At 32.4% G+C, this 18205-nt stretch overlaps 1 protein-coding gene across 1 annotated transcript; it reads right to left on the bottom strand.

Moving 5' to 3' along the window:
- Positions 1-873: 873 nt before the first annotated feature.
- On the bottom strand, positions 874-2334 carry LOC129323155 (mitochondrial uncoupling protein 5-like). Its single transcript, XM_054969738.1, has one exon. It carries the CDS (start codon positions 2034-2036, stop codon positions 1047-1049), a length of 990 nt encoding a protein of 329 aa, XP_054825713.1. The 5' UTR covers positions 2037-2334; the 3' UTR covers positions 874-1046.
- Positions 2335-18205: the final 15871 nt, after the last annotated feature.

Here is an 18205-nt window from a genome sequence, read left to right as displayed (position 1 = left end):
CGTTTTTCTAACTTCTTAAAAATTGAATAGACTGTTGTTAATTTATAATGACTTTTTATTTATATTCTTTTTTCATTAAACATGTACTTTTAATCATTGACATTAAATATCTATGTAAATTTTGATAATAATACATTCAAATTAATAATTGTTATTAACAATTGTTACTATTGAAATGAATAAATGATATATAAAAAATAAACAACTAATATACAAAAAATAAGCAAGTAACGTATGAAAAATGAAAAATAAAAAACAAAAAACTGATGTACTAAAACCTGCAACTTTCATTAACATTATAGTACCATTAAAAATATAAATAAGTAAGCTAGGTGTGATATATAGAAAATGAATTAGATGAAATAAAAGTTACAATGAATTGCAAATTCCACTAGTGTCAACTGATCATTGTTCATACCGCACCGGTACTTTATTATTATTATTATTTTTTATATGAGTTGTTTATAACCAGGTATAATAAATTCATTTCACGAATGTGGCGAAATTTTAAAATTTTAGGGAGTTTGGCTGAAATTAAGTTTGGTACTCACTGAAATTTTCACATTCTCGTCAAGTTATATGCCACATCAAGAAACTAGGTTGCTTTCTGTTTCGTAATTTAAAACTCAACAGAATCATCCGAAAAATAGAGGGAGATTCAGGGGACCTCCTCAGCTAACGTGGTTTTTAAGCATTTAGAAAAAAAAAAAACAGAAAAGTAAGAAAAAGAAAAGCAGACAACACAATTTCCGTCGTTTCAAAGCAGAATCTTCAGCCAAGCAAAAACCTTCGTCATTTCCCTTTTATGTCATCCAAGTTCATGACCCTTCCAAAAATTTCTTGGCTTAAAAGAATCAAACAATACAAGAAGACTTAATCCAAACGCCATTCATTAATACCTCTAACTCCTTATTGATAAGAGTAAGGAGCTGAATTTTCATTTCAGAGAGAAGTCAACATACTGGATAAAAGTAAACAGAGCATAAAATAGGAAAAGGGGCAACAAAGAATTAAAATAGATTTTTCGTCATCATCAGCTACCTCGCTCAGAAATCCTTCAACAACTTGCGAACCTGTTCAAGCGTCACAAATAGCACCACGGTGAAGGGTCCTTGCCTGGAAATCGTCGGGATAAAACCTTTGTACAGTGCCATAGGCCCTTCGGCATGCACAGTTTTCAGGGCACAATCCAACGCCCCGGAGTACGGCGGCTGTGCCCCCGGCTCCACCTTCATGTTCATTACCCTTGTCTTTATCACATCGACCGGATTCGACGCTACGGCCGCCACAAACCCCGCCGCGAAGCTAGCAGTTACGTGGGTACCGAGTCCATCACGCATAACTCCCTTCTTCAGTATCGCTTCCTTCACCTGATCGTAAGTAGCCAGCTGCGATGCCGTCACCAGCATCGCGCGGTTCACCGTAAGCGATGACCCGCGCCACAGGCTAGTCACTCCCTCTTGTTTTGCCATTCGGGAGATTGCGTCCACCACTGATGTGTAGTTCCGGCGCTGAGCCACCGGGAGACGGCCGTCGGCCTGCATTCGAACCATTGCTACATCGGCCGGATTTCCGATGGCAGCACCCACTGCACCAGAGATCAGACCGGCGGCGATTTTTCGAGACAACGGCATGGTGCTCTTGGTGTTGGGATCGGACCATTTCAGCTTGAGCACCTCGTAAAGACCCATGCGCGTGGTGGAGTAGAGGCACTGGCGGAGAACGGTGGCGGAGACGCCGGAGAAAAGAGCAGTCACGCCTTCTTGTTGGACAAGGCGAACGCCGACGGCAATGGGACCCACACGAGCGGGCACCACGGCGGCGGCGGCGGGCTGGGGCATCGGAGGCATGACCTGGTGGACGGAGCCAGGGTGGAAGGCGAGTGCAGGTCGGAGACTGTGGACCGCCGGGTTGGGTCTGGGAGCATGGTTCTCGCCCTGGAGCTGCATACGGACCTTGATGAGGTCGAGAGGGTGAGTGGAGCACCCGGCAACAATGGAAGCTATGCCTCCTTCAACAAAACCTTTAAGACCCATTACGGATTTTCTGGGCAAGCAAGCGAAAAAATAGATCTACTGGGGCAAAATTGAAAGAATGGATGTGAGGTGGTGTTAGCTTAGTGAGAGAAATTTTCCGGGAAAAATTGAGGATAGGGATCGGAGCAAAAGAAAAGAAACACTATAAGGACCAGTTGGAGTTAGAGTTCATCTCACTGGAAACCAGGAGATGAGAATGGAGGCCACAAGCGATGGAAGAAGAGTGAGGAACGGTAGGCCTCTGAGACATATGCAAACCGCAAACGGCTACGAAGTGTGGAAGAGGGAAAGAATTGATTGGGGTGAAAAAAATGATAGAGGGCGAAGGTATTTATATGGGACGACGAAGAAGGAGGGTGGAAGCTGGCATGGCATTAGCAGTGGAGCCCGCTAATATCTCACGCAATTACGGACGCTGCGATTTCGAAATATCGTTCCGAATTTCACGCGTTCGTGGGGCCCTTCCATTCACTGGGTCTTTCCTTTGCTTCTTCACACTTGTTAATTACTCTGTTTTTTAAAAAGTGCCATTCTCCCATTTCAATAAAATTGGATTGTTCTGCTCAAAAAAAAAAAATTACTCTGTTTTTTTCCTTGGTAAAACCGTAAATTACTCTATTTAGCTCTACTGTTGTACTTTTCATTGAAAAACAAACGAACAAACAAAAACTAACAAACAAAGCGAAAGGGCTTCCCTGTTGCAATTGTTTCACCGATTTCATTTTGTTTTTCTCGGAATATGAACAGGAATTCTCATTTTTCAGGGATACCAACTGTATATTAGCTCATATCTTGCGAGGTTTAGTCATGAATTAGATAGATAGCGGATTCCAGTTAGGTGTCGATATTTTATGCGTTCATACATCTCTTGATTGTTTTCTTTTACACAGTTTAACTGTGGCTTTTCATTAAAAAAAAAGATGGTGATTTTTATATTCTTGTTCAAAAACTACCCTTTCTCTAGTGTGATAGTCGATGAGAGATTTTTCTACTGTTTTCGTATTTGGTACTGACATTTTAATTTGCAATATATCACCACTTTCACTAAAAATCACCTTACATGCATGCATGTATGTATATCTTTCTCTTTTATTTTCCATTTCCTTCATTTTCTCTTTATGTCTGTTAAATCAAAATGTTAACCGTTTTAATTTGATATTTAATAAAATTATTATTACTTTAGTTCTATTGATAGGAGAGGAAGAAAAAAAATTTATTCATGTTTATAATGTATTTATTAATTTTCAATGTTCCTCTTTATATTTTTATCTTTATTAAATGTTTTGATAAAAATACTAATAATAAAATTTAAAAATATTTATTAGAGATAAAAGTAAAAAATTATTAAATTTTAAGATAAAGTTAATAATGTTTAAAATTTATCTTAATTTTAATAAAATATATTAAAAATGATTCATAAATTAAATTGGACAAGGTATTTCCGTCAAACTGATGAGACCCCCAGCCAACTTATTTGATCATGCACGCGTTTTTTGTACGCATTAAATTTAGGAAGAAATAGTAGTTATTGCCCGGATAATGACGGACACACGGCCTTGGAGGATTTTTTTTTAAATGATATTAATAGAGAATATCGTTTTTGGTACGATTTCATTTTATTTTATTTCTTAGATTCCGTTACTTTTTATTTCATTGTAACATAGAATAAAATATTTTTTAATTATTTAATTTAAATCGCCCAACTGATAACTGGATAGTTTAAATAACGAAGCAAATTACCATTGCATTTTATTAATTTTTTCTTTTAAAAAATTAAATTTCCAGCATGCCAAGTGGGATTGATCATGTTTTAAAAGTGGAACGAAACAACGAATTGGAAAAATCAGTGCTTTACAGTTTTCATTGTCCAACTAGTTAGACTTCGGTAATCAAACCCATAATGTGATAATTAAATAAAGTAAATCATATTTAAAAGATAAAAAATTATTTTCTATTTTGTATGATTTAGATATTTATATTTTATTTTTATTGCCTGCCTCTTACTAAAGAGTAAAGACAATATATCCAGACAACACATTCAAGTATAAAATATATAGTCTCTCCCTGGTAGAAATATTTTTATTTCATTATAATATAGAATAAAAAAATTTTAATTACTAAATTTTAAATCACTCTAGTAATAACTAAATAATTTAAATTTAGATAACGATGGAAATTACTATTGCATTTTAGTACTTATCTTTCTATATGTTTTATTCTTTTTTTCCTTTTTAAAAAAAAATTAAAAAACATCTGACATGCCATGTCGATTGATAGTGGAGGTTCAATTTGAAAGCTATCAAAAATAAAAAAGATAAATTAGAGAAGGATTAAAAAATATCATATTTATTATTGAGATGAAGGGTACATTTTATATATATAAGAAAAATAAATATACTATAATGAAAAATAATTATATAATAATATCAATATATCAAATAATATGATTGAGGTATATACTGTAACACACTAATTTTTTTTTAAAAAATAATTTAACTCAATCATAGTTGGGTTATAGCCACCCAACACATTTTTATATCAATAATTTTAATATAAAATATTTTATAATTGGCTTCAACTCATACAATATAACATTTCAGATAAATTTTTACCTCCCACATGCCATTAGGCTAAATCACATTTGTCCATCCTTATACTCCCAACAAGTAAACTAAATCACATTTGTCCATCCTTATACTCCCAACAAGTAAAATAAGCATTTAGTCAATTTCAACACAAGCCAGTTATTTGGCCTTATAATCATGCAATTTTAACTAAATTCAAAGTAAATCAAATATTAAAATTACAGTCATCCAAATTGTACCAAAATAGAAATAGTTTGAAAGGCATGTTTACATTTTATATATTCATATAATTGACAATAAACAAAAAGCCCTAATATTGGCAATATAACACATTATAAATCATAAATCAAATACCCAAAAGAGACAGTGGATTTATGCCACTAAGCCTCTGGGACTCTCCACGTGTCACTCGTGGCTCTTCTCCTGAAAATTGTTAACCACATAATGGGACTCAAAAGTCCCAGTAACCATAGCCAATTTATGATAGTATATACAAACAGTTAAGTGTGTGCTTACTAAGTGAAAATAAAAATAATATAATTCCAACAAAATATATGAAATATTATAATACACACAAATAACCATTCTTATATCCCTCCATTAACCTCGAGCCGTAGCCCTCACTCGGTGCTAAATTATCCGGCCAAAGGTAGATTAGTCTGAGCCCTTAAAACCACCAATAGGGGCATACCACGTGGCACATAACATACAACAACAATAGCAAGTCTCCCAACACCTCCCACAATAATTAAACAAATTTATAATAATATTGCACATTTATACAATATTATAAAATTCATAATTTTCTCAATAATCACCCAATTAACATGAAGTAACACTAATCACAATTAAAAGCATGGTTATCTTGTGGCTTTTTTAATAAATTATTCCTTATAATTTCTCTCTCACCACAATCTTCACCAATAATACAATCTACAAATAACATATTATTTATAAATATTAGTTTCAATTTTTGAAACTAATAAAATAATTCTAATAATAGAATTAAAAATATAACATAATTTCTAATCTCAATCTTAATACAAATCTAGAGTTAATACTATTAAGTAAAATTTTTAACTCCTCTTTTACTCATCAATAAACATTAATAGTCTAAAAATCAACTTCTAAACTAATTTCTATTATCAATTTTTTTTTTATTTCATAAATTCGTACCTAAAATATTCAAAAATTAAAAATTAAATTTCTAGTTTAGAATTATAATCCTATAGCCATAATAATTTATTTCTCATCCTAAATAATCATCTAAACCTCAATAAATCAATATATATTTTTAGATCTAGTTTAGAATTTGATCCATAAGCACAAATTCAAAGATCATCAATAAATTTATACTCTAGAATATTTATTATACTACTAACAACCTCATAAACCATATTTATTCAACATAAATTCATCCTCTTCCAGATCTTAAATTTTCTACCACCACAAATCAGAAACCAAGAGGAAGGATGAGTAAGAAAATTTTTTAGAACACTTATTAGTCTTGAAAAGCTTAAAATCACACCCTAAATATCCTATTAAAACTCTTACCTTAAAATTCAGATCTCCCTCCGCATCGGCGAACTTGCACTCACTGACGCTCTCTCTGTTCGCACACGAAAGAGAAAGGAATGAAGGAAATGAGAAGAGAACGGTGGTTTTTTTTAAAAAAATGAATGTGGGTCCCACAATTTTTTTTATTATTTCCTCTTTCCTCTCTCTTCTTTCTTTTTTTATTATTATTATATAATATAATGATTACAACGCGAACGTCGAAAGTTTTCTTGTTCTTCTCGTTTTGGTTTTTTTTTCCATACCTTTTCTCTTTTTTTATAATAATAATATAATAATTTTAATAATATATTTTTTATTATTTTTTTTAAAATTTTTTAATTATTTTTTTTAAATTTTAATTTATAATTATATCCTAAGTCCTACTAATTTGCTTACCTCTAAATATTTTTAAAATTTCTATTAACCCAAATTAACTATTAAATTTAAATTGGGATGTTACCTATACACAATAATGATAGAAGATATTTGAAAAATATTCTAGATAACATCCCCCTAAACTCAAAATGATTTAATAAAAGCAACTTGAGTTTGTCTAACAGACACTGAAAGAGACCTAGATGAAAAGACTTTGTAAACAAGTCCGCCGCATGATACTTGGTTCGAATTAGAACAAGTTGGATAGTGTCCCGAATAACATGCTGCTGAGTAAAATAATAGTCAATCTCAATGTGTTTGTTCTGCTCATGAAACACATTATTATGAGCAATCTTGATTGCAGCTTGACTATTATAATAAATGTCTGTGGAGGAGCTCTGAGATGTTCCCAACTCATCAAGTAACCAACAAAGCCAAAGTACCTCAGTGATAGTGTCTACTAGTGGGCAATATTTCAATTCAGCACTGGAGTGAGAGGCTAATGTCTACTTTTTATTTCTTTAAGAGATAAGGAAATGATCAAGGAAGATACAAAAACCTATCGTAGACTATCAATCATCACGATCACTACCCTAATCGGCACTAGAGTAAGCTCGTAGTGCAAAAGAGGAGCTAGCAAAGAAGTGAAGCCCATAATATAAAGTGCCTCTAATATACTGAATGACTCGAAGAACTGTTGCATAATGAGTTATGCAAGGCCCAGACATAAACTGGCTGACAATATGAACTGCATAAGCAATGTCAGGATGGGTGACAGCAAGATAGATGAGGCTCCCAACTAGCTAGCAGTAACGAGTGGGATTATCCAATAAGGTGCCATCAATAAACTATAGTGAACATTTGGTTCAATGGGAGTAGTTTTCAACCTCCTCATTAAAAGGTGAGCTCAGGATATCAAATCGGTGGCATACTTGACTTAAGAGAGAGATATACCATCACTCCTATGGTAGACCTTAAGCCTAAAAAAATAGTTCAATCTACCATGATCATTCATTTTAAATTGCTGGCCCAAGTATGTCTTAAGCTCCTGAACTCCTGTATCATCACTACCTATGATAATCCTATTATCAACATACAACATCAACAGAACATACTATGAGTAATGGAGTGAACAAAAAGAGCCAAATCATGATGACTACAAGAAAAAATCCAATTGACTTATAGTGTCACAAAACTTAACAAATCATACACGTGCCCATATAAAGCTCGCCAAAGATGACAAATCTTGTCTTTTAGATGTTGATACTCGGGTAAAGGCTTCATATACACTTCTTCTTCTAAATCTCTATTTAAAAAGGCATTTTTAACATCCATCTAGTGATGAGGTCAGTGTTTAATAGCTAGAATGGCTAGAAGGCTGCGAATAGAAGTCATATAGGCAATAGGGGTAAAAGTTTCCTCATTGTCAACACCATACTCCTAAGTGAATCCTTGGGCCACCAAGCAAGCCTTACGTTGCTTGAAAGGGTAATTAGAATGAGTCTTGTTCTTGTAAACCCGCTATAATATCCTTAAAATTTAACCTTGATTAATTAAGCCTGATTAGATAATTAAATTTATTAGTGAGGTGTGTGGCTTAATTTCAACCTTTATTATGAGTTTGAAGTGAAATTGGGTCACCCAGATATAAAATAGGAAGAAAATCTAAAAGGTAAGGTTCTATGCCACACACCACAGCTTGTGGATAATTTGCTGTAGTGCATGTGAGTTAATGCAGCGAATGGCCAAATTTTCATATAAGACAGTCACAATCTGTTCGAGAGATCAAAGGAAGGAAGAAGAGGAAACAAAAGGGGCACAATTTCTCTCTAAGGCCTACATTCTTGAGGTTTGGAAGCATATTAGAGCTAGAAAATATTTAAGGTAAGGTTTTTAAGCTCATTTATACCTTTCTCTTCCATTTTCTCTAATGGGAATTTAGGGTTTAGTTGAGAATGATGATTTTCAATCCATAAAGGCTATAAATCTAAATCCATTAACTTAAATAGAGTTAATAGGAGCTAATTAAGCTAATGAAACCTAGCATTTATGGCTTTTGTGAGTGTTGGTGGTTAGGGGTAATTAAATACTCAAAATCCCACCATAAATATGGCGGTTAGGGCAATGTGGCTCCATTAATAATTATTTAAGAGTTCATTAAAGTAAATATAAGTTAGAGAAAGCTAGAAAACCTTATGGATACATCTATATGAGAAAAAATGGAATCTCAAGAGTGAAGAAGTGTTTGAGTTAATAGTGAAAATTATCTAAAAAAAGATATTGATGAATTATGTCATGATTAATTGTAGAAGAATCATATTGGCACCATTCAAGCTTTGTGGAAGCTTTAAAAGTGAGTATTTAGAGTTAAAACCTTTGACCTCTCAAAGATTTAAGGTAAATGAGCAAAACTCTTTCTTGTGTTTTTGTGTGTTAATTGATTTGTTGTTTTAAAATGTCATGTTTGGAGTATGTGAAGTTATTTAAATTGCAATATGGCATGAAACATTTTAAAAATTAATTATGATTATGTGTAATGTAGTTTCATGATTTTTATGTGATTGGATGAAATCCAATCACTTGAAAAGTTAAAGGTTCAATGAAAATTGTGTTTTATACGAGTTCTTTAAATGTTTATGATATGGAATGCAATGATGTGTATATGTGTTAAGTAGAGTTCAACAATTATAAAATAGAGGAGTTCAATGATATTATGTGTTGTGAAGTTTGATAATGTTTGTTAAATGTAACATGAGATACTATGCATGCTTAGGTAGTGAAACTTGCATACTATGAGTTGTTACATAAATATGCATTGCATGATCATGAGGAGCGAGAGTTTATCTAGGAAGAGGAGTAGAGAATTAAATCCTCATGGTAAGACTTTCATCAGAGCTTGATGGTTATCCTAGACTTATGATTTATATTGCCTCACTTGTTCAACAAAGGACTGTCCTACTAGTTTAACAAGGGACTTGAACCTATCTAGCTACCCACTTGTTCAACGAGGAAACTAGTTTAGGGAGAATGACACCCCATAATGAGAGAAAGGGGGAAACCTTGGGTGGGTAATCTGTAATATCATCCTCCTTCTAATCCCATAATTAAAACCAAGTCCCAAGTAATTAAAAAATAGGATTATAGTAATTAACAAAATACTAAGTTTTCAGTGGTTAGCAAAATGGGAACCCCAAATTTATAAAATTAAAATCATTTTTAAAGTCTTGCAATTAAACAAATTAAGTTCACAAATATGTGGAAGCATGGGATCATTACATAAATGAGTGCATTTGTTTAAGGATTTAAAATAGGAGAATTTCTGGAAAATTTTAAGGCATACACCATGGCTTTTCACCTTTGTGACACGCACCGCGACTCGTGACACCATGCGCTATGGCACAATTACACGAATTTTGATAGTAAATTCTGCTGTCAATTTGACATTATTAGGGGCAACTTCCAACAAGCCTCAAATCTTCGTCCGACATCTGATTGACACAAATTAGGTGTCTACATCAAACTTTTTCTAAGCTCTAACTAATAACATTAGTTTAGACTCAAATTATTTCTAAAATAAAAATTGGACACACTTTTCAAAACTTACACTTTTACAACAATTTTTGCAAAATCAAGTGTCCAAACCAAATATCATAGGCCAATAGCCACCGACACCAATTTGACCACATTTAAATCATTAAGACTAACTCATGAAATACACCATATCTTATGAAATACTCACAAATCAAATTTTCACTACTCAATCACTTAGACTCAAAAATATATAAGGGGAGTTTACCACCATTTTCATCAAACTCTTCAAATCATCTCATAACATACTCTACCCTTACCTACATTAGTATTTTGACCCTATCACAACAACACATATTCATCAACTCACTCCCTAGGGCTCAAAATACACTTACATTTACAATTCACATGATGCAAGTAAGGAATAAATGAAAATTCTTAATTAGCAATTGAAATTGTCATGTACATATAAATACTTAAAATAAAGAGACCTATTACAATTGAATTGCGGTCCTAAGCCTCTAGGTGTTTTTCTTTGTCCACACTTCTTGAACTATTTCCTGTAATATTGAAATAATGGGGTAAGTACAACTACTCAGTAACCAAGGTCTGACTAACCCATACTAATGCATATCAATTAGATTAAATACAAGCGACAGTTAATATCAATACTTTAACCTAAGTAAAATATTTGAAAATAAATATTCACAATTCCACTCACATAATAGCATTTACTTGAGGAACAATGCTTTTTAGTACTTTTTTATAAAGGGAGTTGGTCACACAATTCATTGACAAATGCATTGGAAAAATTAAGACTCAACTTGTGGTATCATCATTAGGGACACATATAGACAACAGGTGCCCTTACTCACTATGTGCATGATCACACCTCCCTTATATCCTCCTTATTCCTTTGACATGAAACCGTGGGTCATAACTCAATGGGATAGTCTATATTCCATGACTTCCCTAGCCTAAACACTTATGAGGAGATTACCTGGCCAAAGTGTACCCAACTTACTTATGGAACACAATTTTTCTCATTTATCACATTATGGGGTGTTTACACTCTAGACTAGCCTCCTTATTGAATGAGTGGATAGCTAGCTAGGTTCGAATCCCTTATTAAAACCAGTGAGACAGTCCCTTATTAAACAAGTGGGATAATATAGATATAATTAATCTAGCAAATCATCTCACGGATGGGCCTTATCATGTGAATTTTATTATCTACTCCTCTTTCTAAGTGAACTCTTGCCTCTCGAAATCATGCAATGCACATTTATGCCATTATTCACACGTTATACAATTCATAAAACTTCACGTAATCAATTTCATTGAACTTCATCATTTCACAAATCATTGGACTTCTTAAACATATTTTCATGGAACTTCAAACCAACTAAGTTATTGAACTCTAATTTCACAATCATTATACCTCACTCCCACAAAATCATTGAACTCCACTATTTTAAATATCATTAAACTTCTTATAAACAAAATGCAAGTTACTTCTCAATCACAAAGTCATTAAACTCCCATTTCATAAAATAAGAATTCACCGATGTTGTTCTCAAGGAATTTCATATCACAAGGCATAAAGCTCATAAAAATCAATCTAGTGGATTTTCTAACAAATCAAGCCATACTTGCATTTCTTTTTAACTTACACATTTCAAAGATCAATCATAAATCCAAAAACTAATAAACACACAAAAGTATAACATAGAATTTCCTCAGTTACCTCAAATTTTTGAGAGATTAAAGGTTTCACCTCTCAATTACTCACTTTTAAAGCTTTCAAGAAGTTTGAATGGTGCCAATGGTAATTACTCTACAAACATTTACCATGCAAAACATAAATATATATTTTGAGTTATTTTTCACTAACACTTCATCATTTCTTAATATTCAAAATTTATTCTTGACTCATATAAAAGTACCCATAAGGCTTCTTAACTTCCTTTAACTCTTATTAATAACACTGAGCTCTTAAATAGTCATTAATGAAATTACATTATTCTCAACCACCATATTTATAAGAATTTTTAGACATTTAATGTTCTCCAACTACCAATCATCATAAAACCATAAATACCAAATTTAGTTAGCTCAATTTACTCCTATTAACTCTATTTAAGTTAATGGGTTTGGACCTATAGCTTCTATGGACCAAAAATCACCATTATCAATCAAACCTTAACTTCTACCATCAAGAAAATGGAAGAAGAGAAAGAAGTTTAAGTAAGAAGCTTACCTTTAGTGTTTATGAGCTCCAAATTACTTCTATAAGTTCATTTCTTCAAGCCCTAACTCAGCTCCTTCGTTCTCTTCATTTTTCTCTTCCTCTTCTCTGTCTTTGTTGTGCAGATACAAAATTGATATATCAGAATTTTGGTAGTGCACAGCATAGAGGAGCCTGTTGGATTCAAATCTACTTATGTGTGCCATGGTGGACTGATCACGTACTGCGACATATGGCACAGAGAGCAAATCTTTTACTTTTTCTTCCTCTTTCCTTACCCTGGTGGCCCACTATCGATCTAGACCTACTTCTAGGGCTAAAATTATAACAATTACACCAAGTTAATTCGTTCTGACCACACACCTCATTAATACACTTAATTAGTATTTGGCTTAATTAACCTGATTTGAAATTGAGGATGTTACATAATCCCTCGCGTGTTTTGGCTAGGGGTAGTCTCAGTGTATAAATGATCCTAATATGTTATAGCATACAGTTTCCTATTAGAGAAATAAAGAGGATATAAGGGAGATGTGATCATACATATAATGATAAAAGGACATATGGCTATTTGTATTGTGACCCTAATAACCCAAATCATGTGATGAGTCATGTTTTTATATGAACAAGTATTATTTCAATCATTATTCATAAGCATGTGTACTAGGAATGAGAATTTGAATTATGCTCTTGAACATGTTAAATGATCTGAAATTGATTATCTTTGTCACTTGTATTTAAATTGATTGACATGCATTAGTATGAAGTAGATAGACCTTAGTTTACTAAATGGTTGTACTCATCTTACTATCTTTAATATTATAGCAACTAACTCAAAGGAATTAGACAGAGGAAAACAACTAGAAAGCATATGATTGTTATCCTATTAATAGGCCTCCTTTATTTTTTGAGTAGTATTTTTGTGTATATTTTGCATGATATTACCAACTAAGGATAATTCAAATTATGACTTACTTGCACTATAAGTTTTGTTAAATTATATAGTTTTGTTTAGTTATTTTGAGAACTGGTTTTTGGAACTGGTTTATGGAAATGTTGTTGAGTTGTGTTATCGTTTATGCATTTGCATATAAAGTTCGTAATTATCATTATACACATATTATTTTTCTCTATTAAGCTAGTACTAATCATTTTTATTTTGTGGGATTACTTCCATCTTTAGAAAGGGAGAATGGTTCAAATAAAAAACACCGCTGACAAATCCCATCAAATATATCGAGGCAAGAAACAGAAGTCTCAATAGAAATTGAAGATGAGATGGTCCCAAATGAAGAAGAACAAGTAGAGTTGGGACAAGATCAAGAACAACCCATATGCTTTACAGGTATTGATGAGGTATTGCTCGAATTAAGAGCAATGAAGAAGAAATTGAGAGAAGACTAGATGAAAATGATAGAATCCTTATCAAGAAGCCTGATGAAGGGTATAGTGGAACGATTGAGAAAGCTAAAGGAACCATGAGAAGAAGAAATGTTTGGAGATACATGAGGAAGTGCTAGGGCACGAAGACGATGAGTAATATGAGGAAAGTGTGCCAAAGAGGCTAACGCGTACAACGAGGCCAACTGAGAAAGGCATGACAGCTCCATTGATTATGCACTTAAGAGATTTTTGAGACTGATTCTCCTCATTTTGACAATTCCATAGAGGATAAGGTCGGGGAGAAGTAGATTGACCAGTTAGAGACAATCTTTTCTATGATGACTTGTACAACCAAGCAGCAAGTTCTCTTAGCCACTTTTATGCTAGAGGATGCTGATAAATAATGGTAGAAGAATGTGAAGCTAGCTAATGGCTCTTTATTGATGTGGAAGGATTTCAAGAGAAGGTTCTTTGCCCATTACTTCCCAATCTTCCTTTTGAGCTGAGAAGAAATATGAGATTCACCAACTCTAACAAGGCAATATGAATGAGGAAGAGTTATTGCCAAATTCAACAAACTATCGAAGTATTTGACTTACCTGAGACATCATGATGATGAAAAGTAGAAGGCTGAGCAATTCTTAGACAAAATGTGGCCTGAGTATAGTAGGGCAATTGCCAGCCTTTAAGATTACCTCTTTTGAATTAATGTTGTAACAAGTTTCGAGGCATTGCTAGATGTAACATCCTGAAAATTAAACTTTTAAAAATTTAGTATTAAGCGTATTTAATTTAAGTAGGATTTATGTTGTATGTAGTTAGAGGAGACTAATGAGTGTTTTTAGTTAAAATTTAAGTATAAATTAGGTCAAAAGTAAAATTGGGTCACTTGGGCATCAAAAGTAAAGAAAAATAAGCAAAACAGCCTCTGTTTCACATGCCATGGTGCATGCGTGGTGGCTATGGCACACAAGGCCAGAGGCACGAGACTATCTTATCTATATCATATGCCGCAACACGTGGGGACAAGCATCAAGGATCATGTACATGTTTTGCATAAATAAGTCGCGAATTAATGCGAAAAATAGAAAGGAAAGAAGGGAAAATTGGAAGAGCTCTTCTTTGCTCTTCTAGGGCACAATTTTGAGGAGGATTGGAGAAGGTTTAAAGCTCCTAATCATCTAAGGTTAGGTTCCTAAACCCCCTTTCCTCCATTCCTCTTCCATTTTTTCAAAGATTTGAGTCAGAGTTTGAATGGAGATGATAATTTTTAATTCATATAAGTTATAACTCCAAACCCATTGACTTAAATGGAATTAAGGAGGGTTGTTTAGAGTATTTAAACCTAATATTAATTATTTAAACAAAATGGATCTTTTAGGTCATGTTTTGTTTACTAAAAAAATAAAATGGAATAGATTGCAAAAATAAAGGCAAAAATAAGATAATAAAAAAGGATAAGTAAGTATATTTATAAGAGGGGATAATTTAATTTATATGTTGGGGATCATAATTTGAAGTAGTTTTTTGAGATATGATGATTTCTATATTTATGGTCTATATTAATAAGTTTTTATCGTGTTTACCATAGGAGAGCGGTAATTTAATCATTTTTTTCTTAATTTTTTTAGTTTTATTCATTCTAATAATCAATGTGACCTTAGTAAAGATTAAATCCAAAGCTGTTGCTCCTTTTGTGAAAAGTCTTTTCTTTTATAAAAATATAATGCAATAATAAAACAGTTTGATGTCTTGCTTCAGATGATCGCATAATTAGCTCCACAAACATTCTCCCCGCGTTTTTACACAATTTTCAGGAAATACTTGATGTTAAAGACGGTCATTCTTATATATATAGATTTTATACTTATAAATTATTGTCAAGTATTTTTATAAAAAGTTCTTGTTTTCAAAATTAAAGTCCTTCATAATGTATCTATCACCATCTCTGAATTCTGATGAACACGCAGAGCCAAAATATGCAGATACTCGAGAACAATTTGGGGAAGGAAGATAAAATGACAAATTAAAAACCCAATAAGATCATTAATTGCAATTAGGATCCCAAATTATTGAAATCATAATAATGAATCATGATTCTTACTTAGATTTAAAAAACATAGATAAGTTTGCAAAATGGCTTTTGAGTAGTACTAACATTACTGTTATGAATTGAGATTCTTATTAATCTTAATTAAAAAAAAATCAAGATTACATTTAGGAGGAGATTATTAGTACCCATAATAGCAATTTTAATAATCTTATTTCTTATTTCTCAAAAAATTTACCTATATATTGACAAGCATAAAAATTTATAAGTGATTGGTCTCATATTCAAAATAATTTTGATAAAGTTTTAAATAATTATATCTATTCATAAGTGCTTTTTGAAAGCTTTAAAAGTGAATTTTAATTTTATATTAAGAAGTAACTTTTCCAAATGTGAATCATAATTTTTTAATTAAAATTAATAATAATTCCAATCCATTATAATAATTTTAATAGTATTTTTTTATTTTTAAAGTGAAAGTAATTTTATAAGCTCATATATGTTTTTAATTTTAAGTAAGGATGTGGTCCATATTAAAATTTTAATAATTTGAAATCTGTAATTGTAATTATAATCCCGGGTGTCTTAATGGTCATTTTTGGCAAAGACTAGTATAATAGATGAGGGAGTCGGAATGCGTAGGCGAGGCATGCGCTGATCGGAGTTCGAGAGATTCAAACGTTCGTGTCGAAGAAGGAGAAGGAGAAGAAGAAACATCCACGTGGTCGGTTAAAGACGAAGAAGAAGCAGCAACCAGATGAGACCGCCTTCCTTGGCCTCCCAGGTTCCTTTTCTGGGGCAGGCGTTTCACCTGTCTTAGCCATGGGCCCGCGAACTCAATTCCCCCCTTCATAATTCTTGATTCGCCCTTTCCTACCACATGCATATTTTATTACTTCTTCTAATCTACGTATTTTTAAATAGAAAGTAAAGGTGTAAATTTGATCAATAATTGTTTTTTAAAAGTATTAGACAGCTTATAATATCAAGTGATGCAAATAAATTATCAACTTATAAAAAAAAACATTCATAACTCACTGTTAATTTCATTTGACAGATATTATGTAAGGTTTACAAAGGCGCTCCACCGTAGCATGTAAAAGGTGGTAAATTTTATCATGAACTTCTTTTTGAAGAGCATTAGGTAGCTTCTATTATAAAATATGATCATAACAACCCTTTCCATTAATTTTCACCAAATACTTTTATTTTTAGACGTTTTTCAGAACCACAATGCATCAATCTCTACAATCTTAATACCTTCATTTTCAATATCAACTCGAAAAGAAGAGATTTAAAGAGTTCTTATATGAAGATATTCACGAAAATGATACCAACGAAGTAGAAAAAATAATTCTTGACTAAATTAAGTTAGAATCAAGCTTTTCTCACGCATAGTAAAATCAAGCTTCTGCTTTACTAGTATCGTCTTTGTGAATGTCTTCAGATGAAAACTCTTTGAACTTCTTCTTCCTGAGTTGAGATGGAGAACAAAGGCAAGAAGATTTGAGAGATTGACACGTTACGAGTCTCATGAGTTTGAAAATAAATAGTGTTTGGTCAAAATTGATATGAAGATATTGAATTTCTATTTTTATAGTAGTAGAAATTATCTAATCTCCTTGAAAAATAATTCATAACTAAATTTACACATATAAAATAGAGTGCTACGTGTTATTTATGGGCTCACATAAGGTCCGTCGAGTGAAATTAACAGTGAACTATTGGATGCTCCTTTTTAAAAGTTAAGAATTTATTTCACATCACCTAATAGTATAAGCCATTTATTGCTTTTGAAAAAATAATTAATGGCCAAATTTGCACCTTGCTCTTAAATAAATAATGTTTTGTTTGAAAAAAAATCTGATAAATAAATAAATCATAATTGAGCATTATCCAACCGTTTCACACTTTATTCCAATTTAATGCTCTTCCCAAACTAGCAAGCTCCCCCCCCCCCAAAAAAAAACTTTCTAGTTTTACATAGTTGACCGAACCTAACTTTCTAGAACTTAACTGTTAGAATATTTTAAATATTATGAATTTATATTAGTTAATTAAGCCCAAATAAATTAGTTTTATGATCTTGTGTGGACCATAATAAGTGAACTACACACGTGAGCCTAATAGACAAAGACTTAATCTACAACTCTGTAGCCAACAGTTATTCTTTATCTCTTAACTGACTGGATCAAGGATAATGTGAGATAATTAATTATTAAAAGTGGTTACTGATATGGTCTATATAAGTTGATTGATGATAACCAAAACACGATATTTTACTTTCTTCATTATTTTTTACCTCTTTAAAAACTACAAGAGCTCTAGTGGATTGTATATCTACCTATACTTGAAGTAATCGAGAGATATTACAATCAGTCATGGATTCTTCAGGTACGCACATTACTTACTTGAATTTTATTTGATTTATATGAATTGAGAT

The sequence above is a fragment of the Prosopis cineraria genome, unplaced genomic scaffold (assembly GCF_029017545.1).
Source record: "Prosopis cineraria cultivar Desert tree isolate PC_DT_omini unplaced genomic scaffold, ASM2901754v1 PC10, whole genome shotgun sequence".
Lineage (NCBI taxonomy): Eukaryota > Viridiplantae > Streptophyta > Magnoliopsida > Fabales > Fabaceae > Prosopis > Prosopis cineraria.
Note: the sequence above shows the minus strand (reverse complement) of the source record. Positions and strands in the feature narration are given on the sequence as shown.

Coding starts and splice junctions, on each gene's coding strand:
- LOC129323155 (XM_054969738.1), bottom strand. CDS start 2,036: ATGGGTCTTAAAGGTTTTGTTGAAGGAGGCATAGCTTCCATTGTTGCC.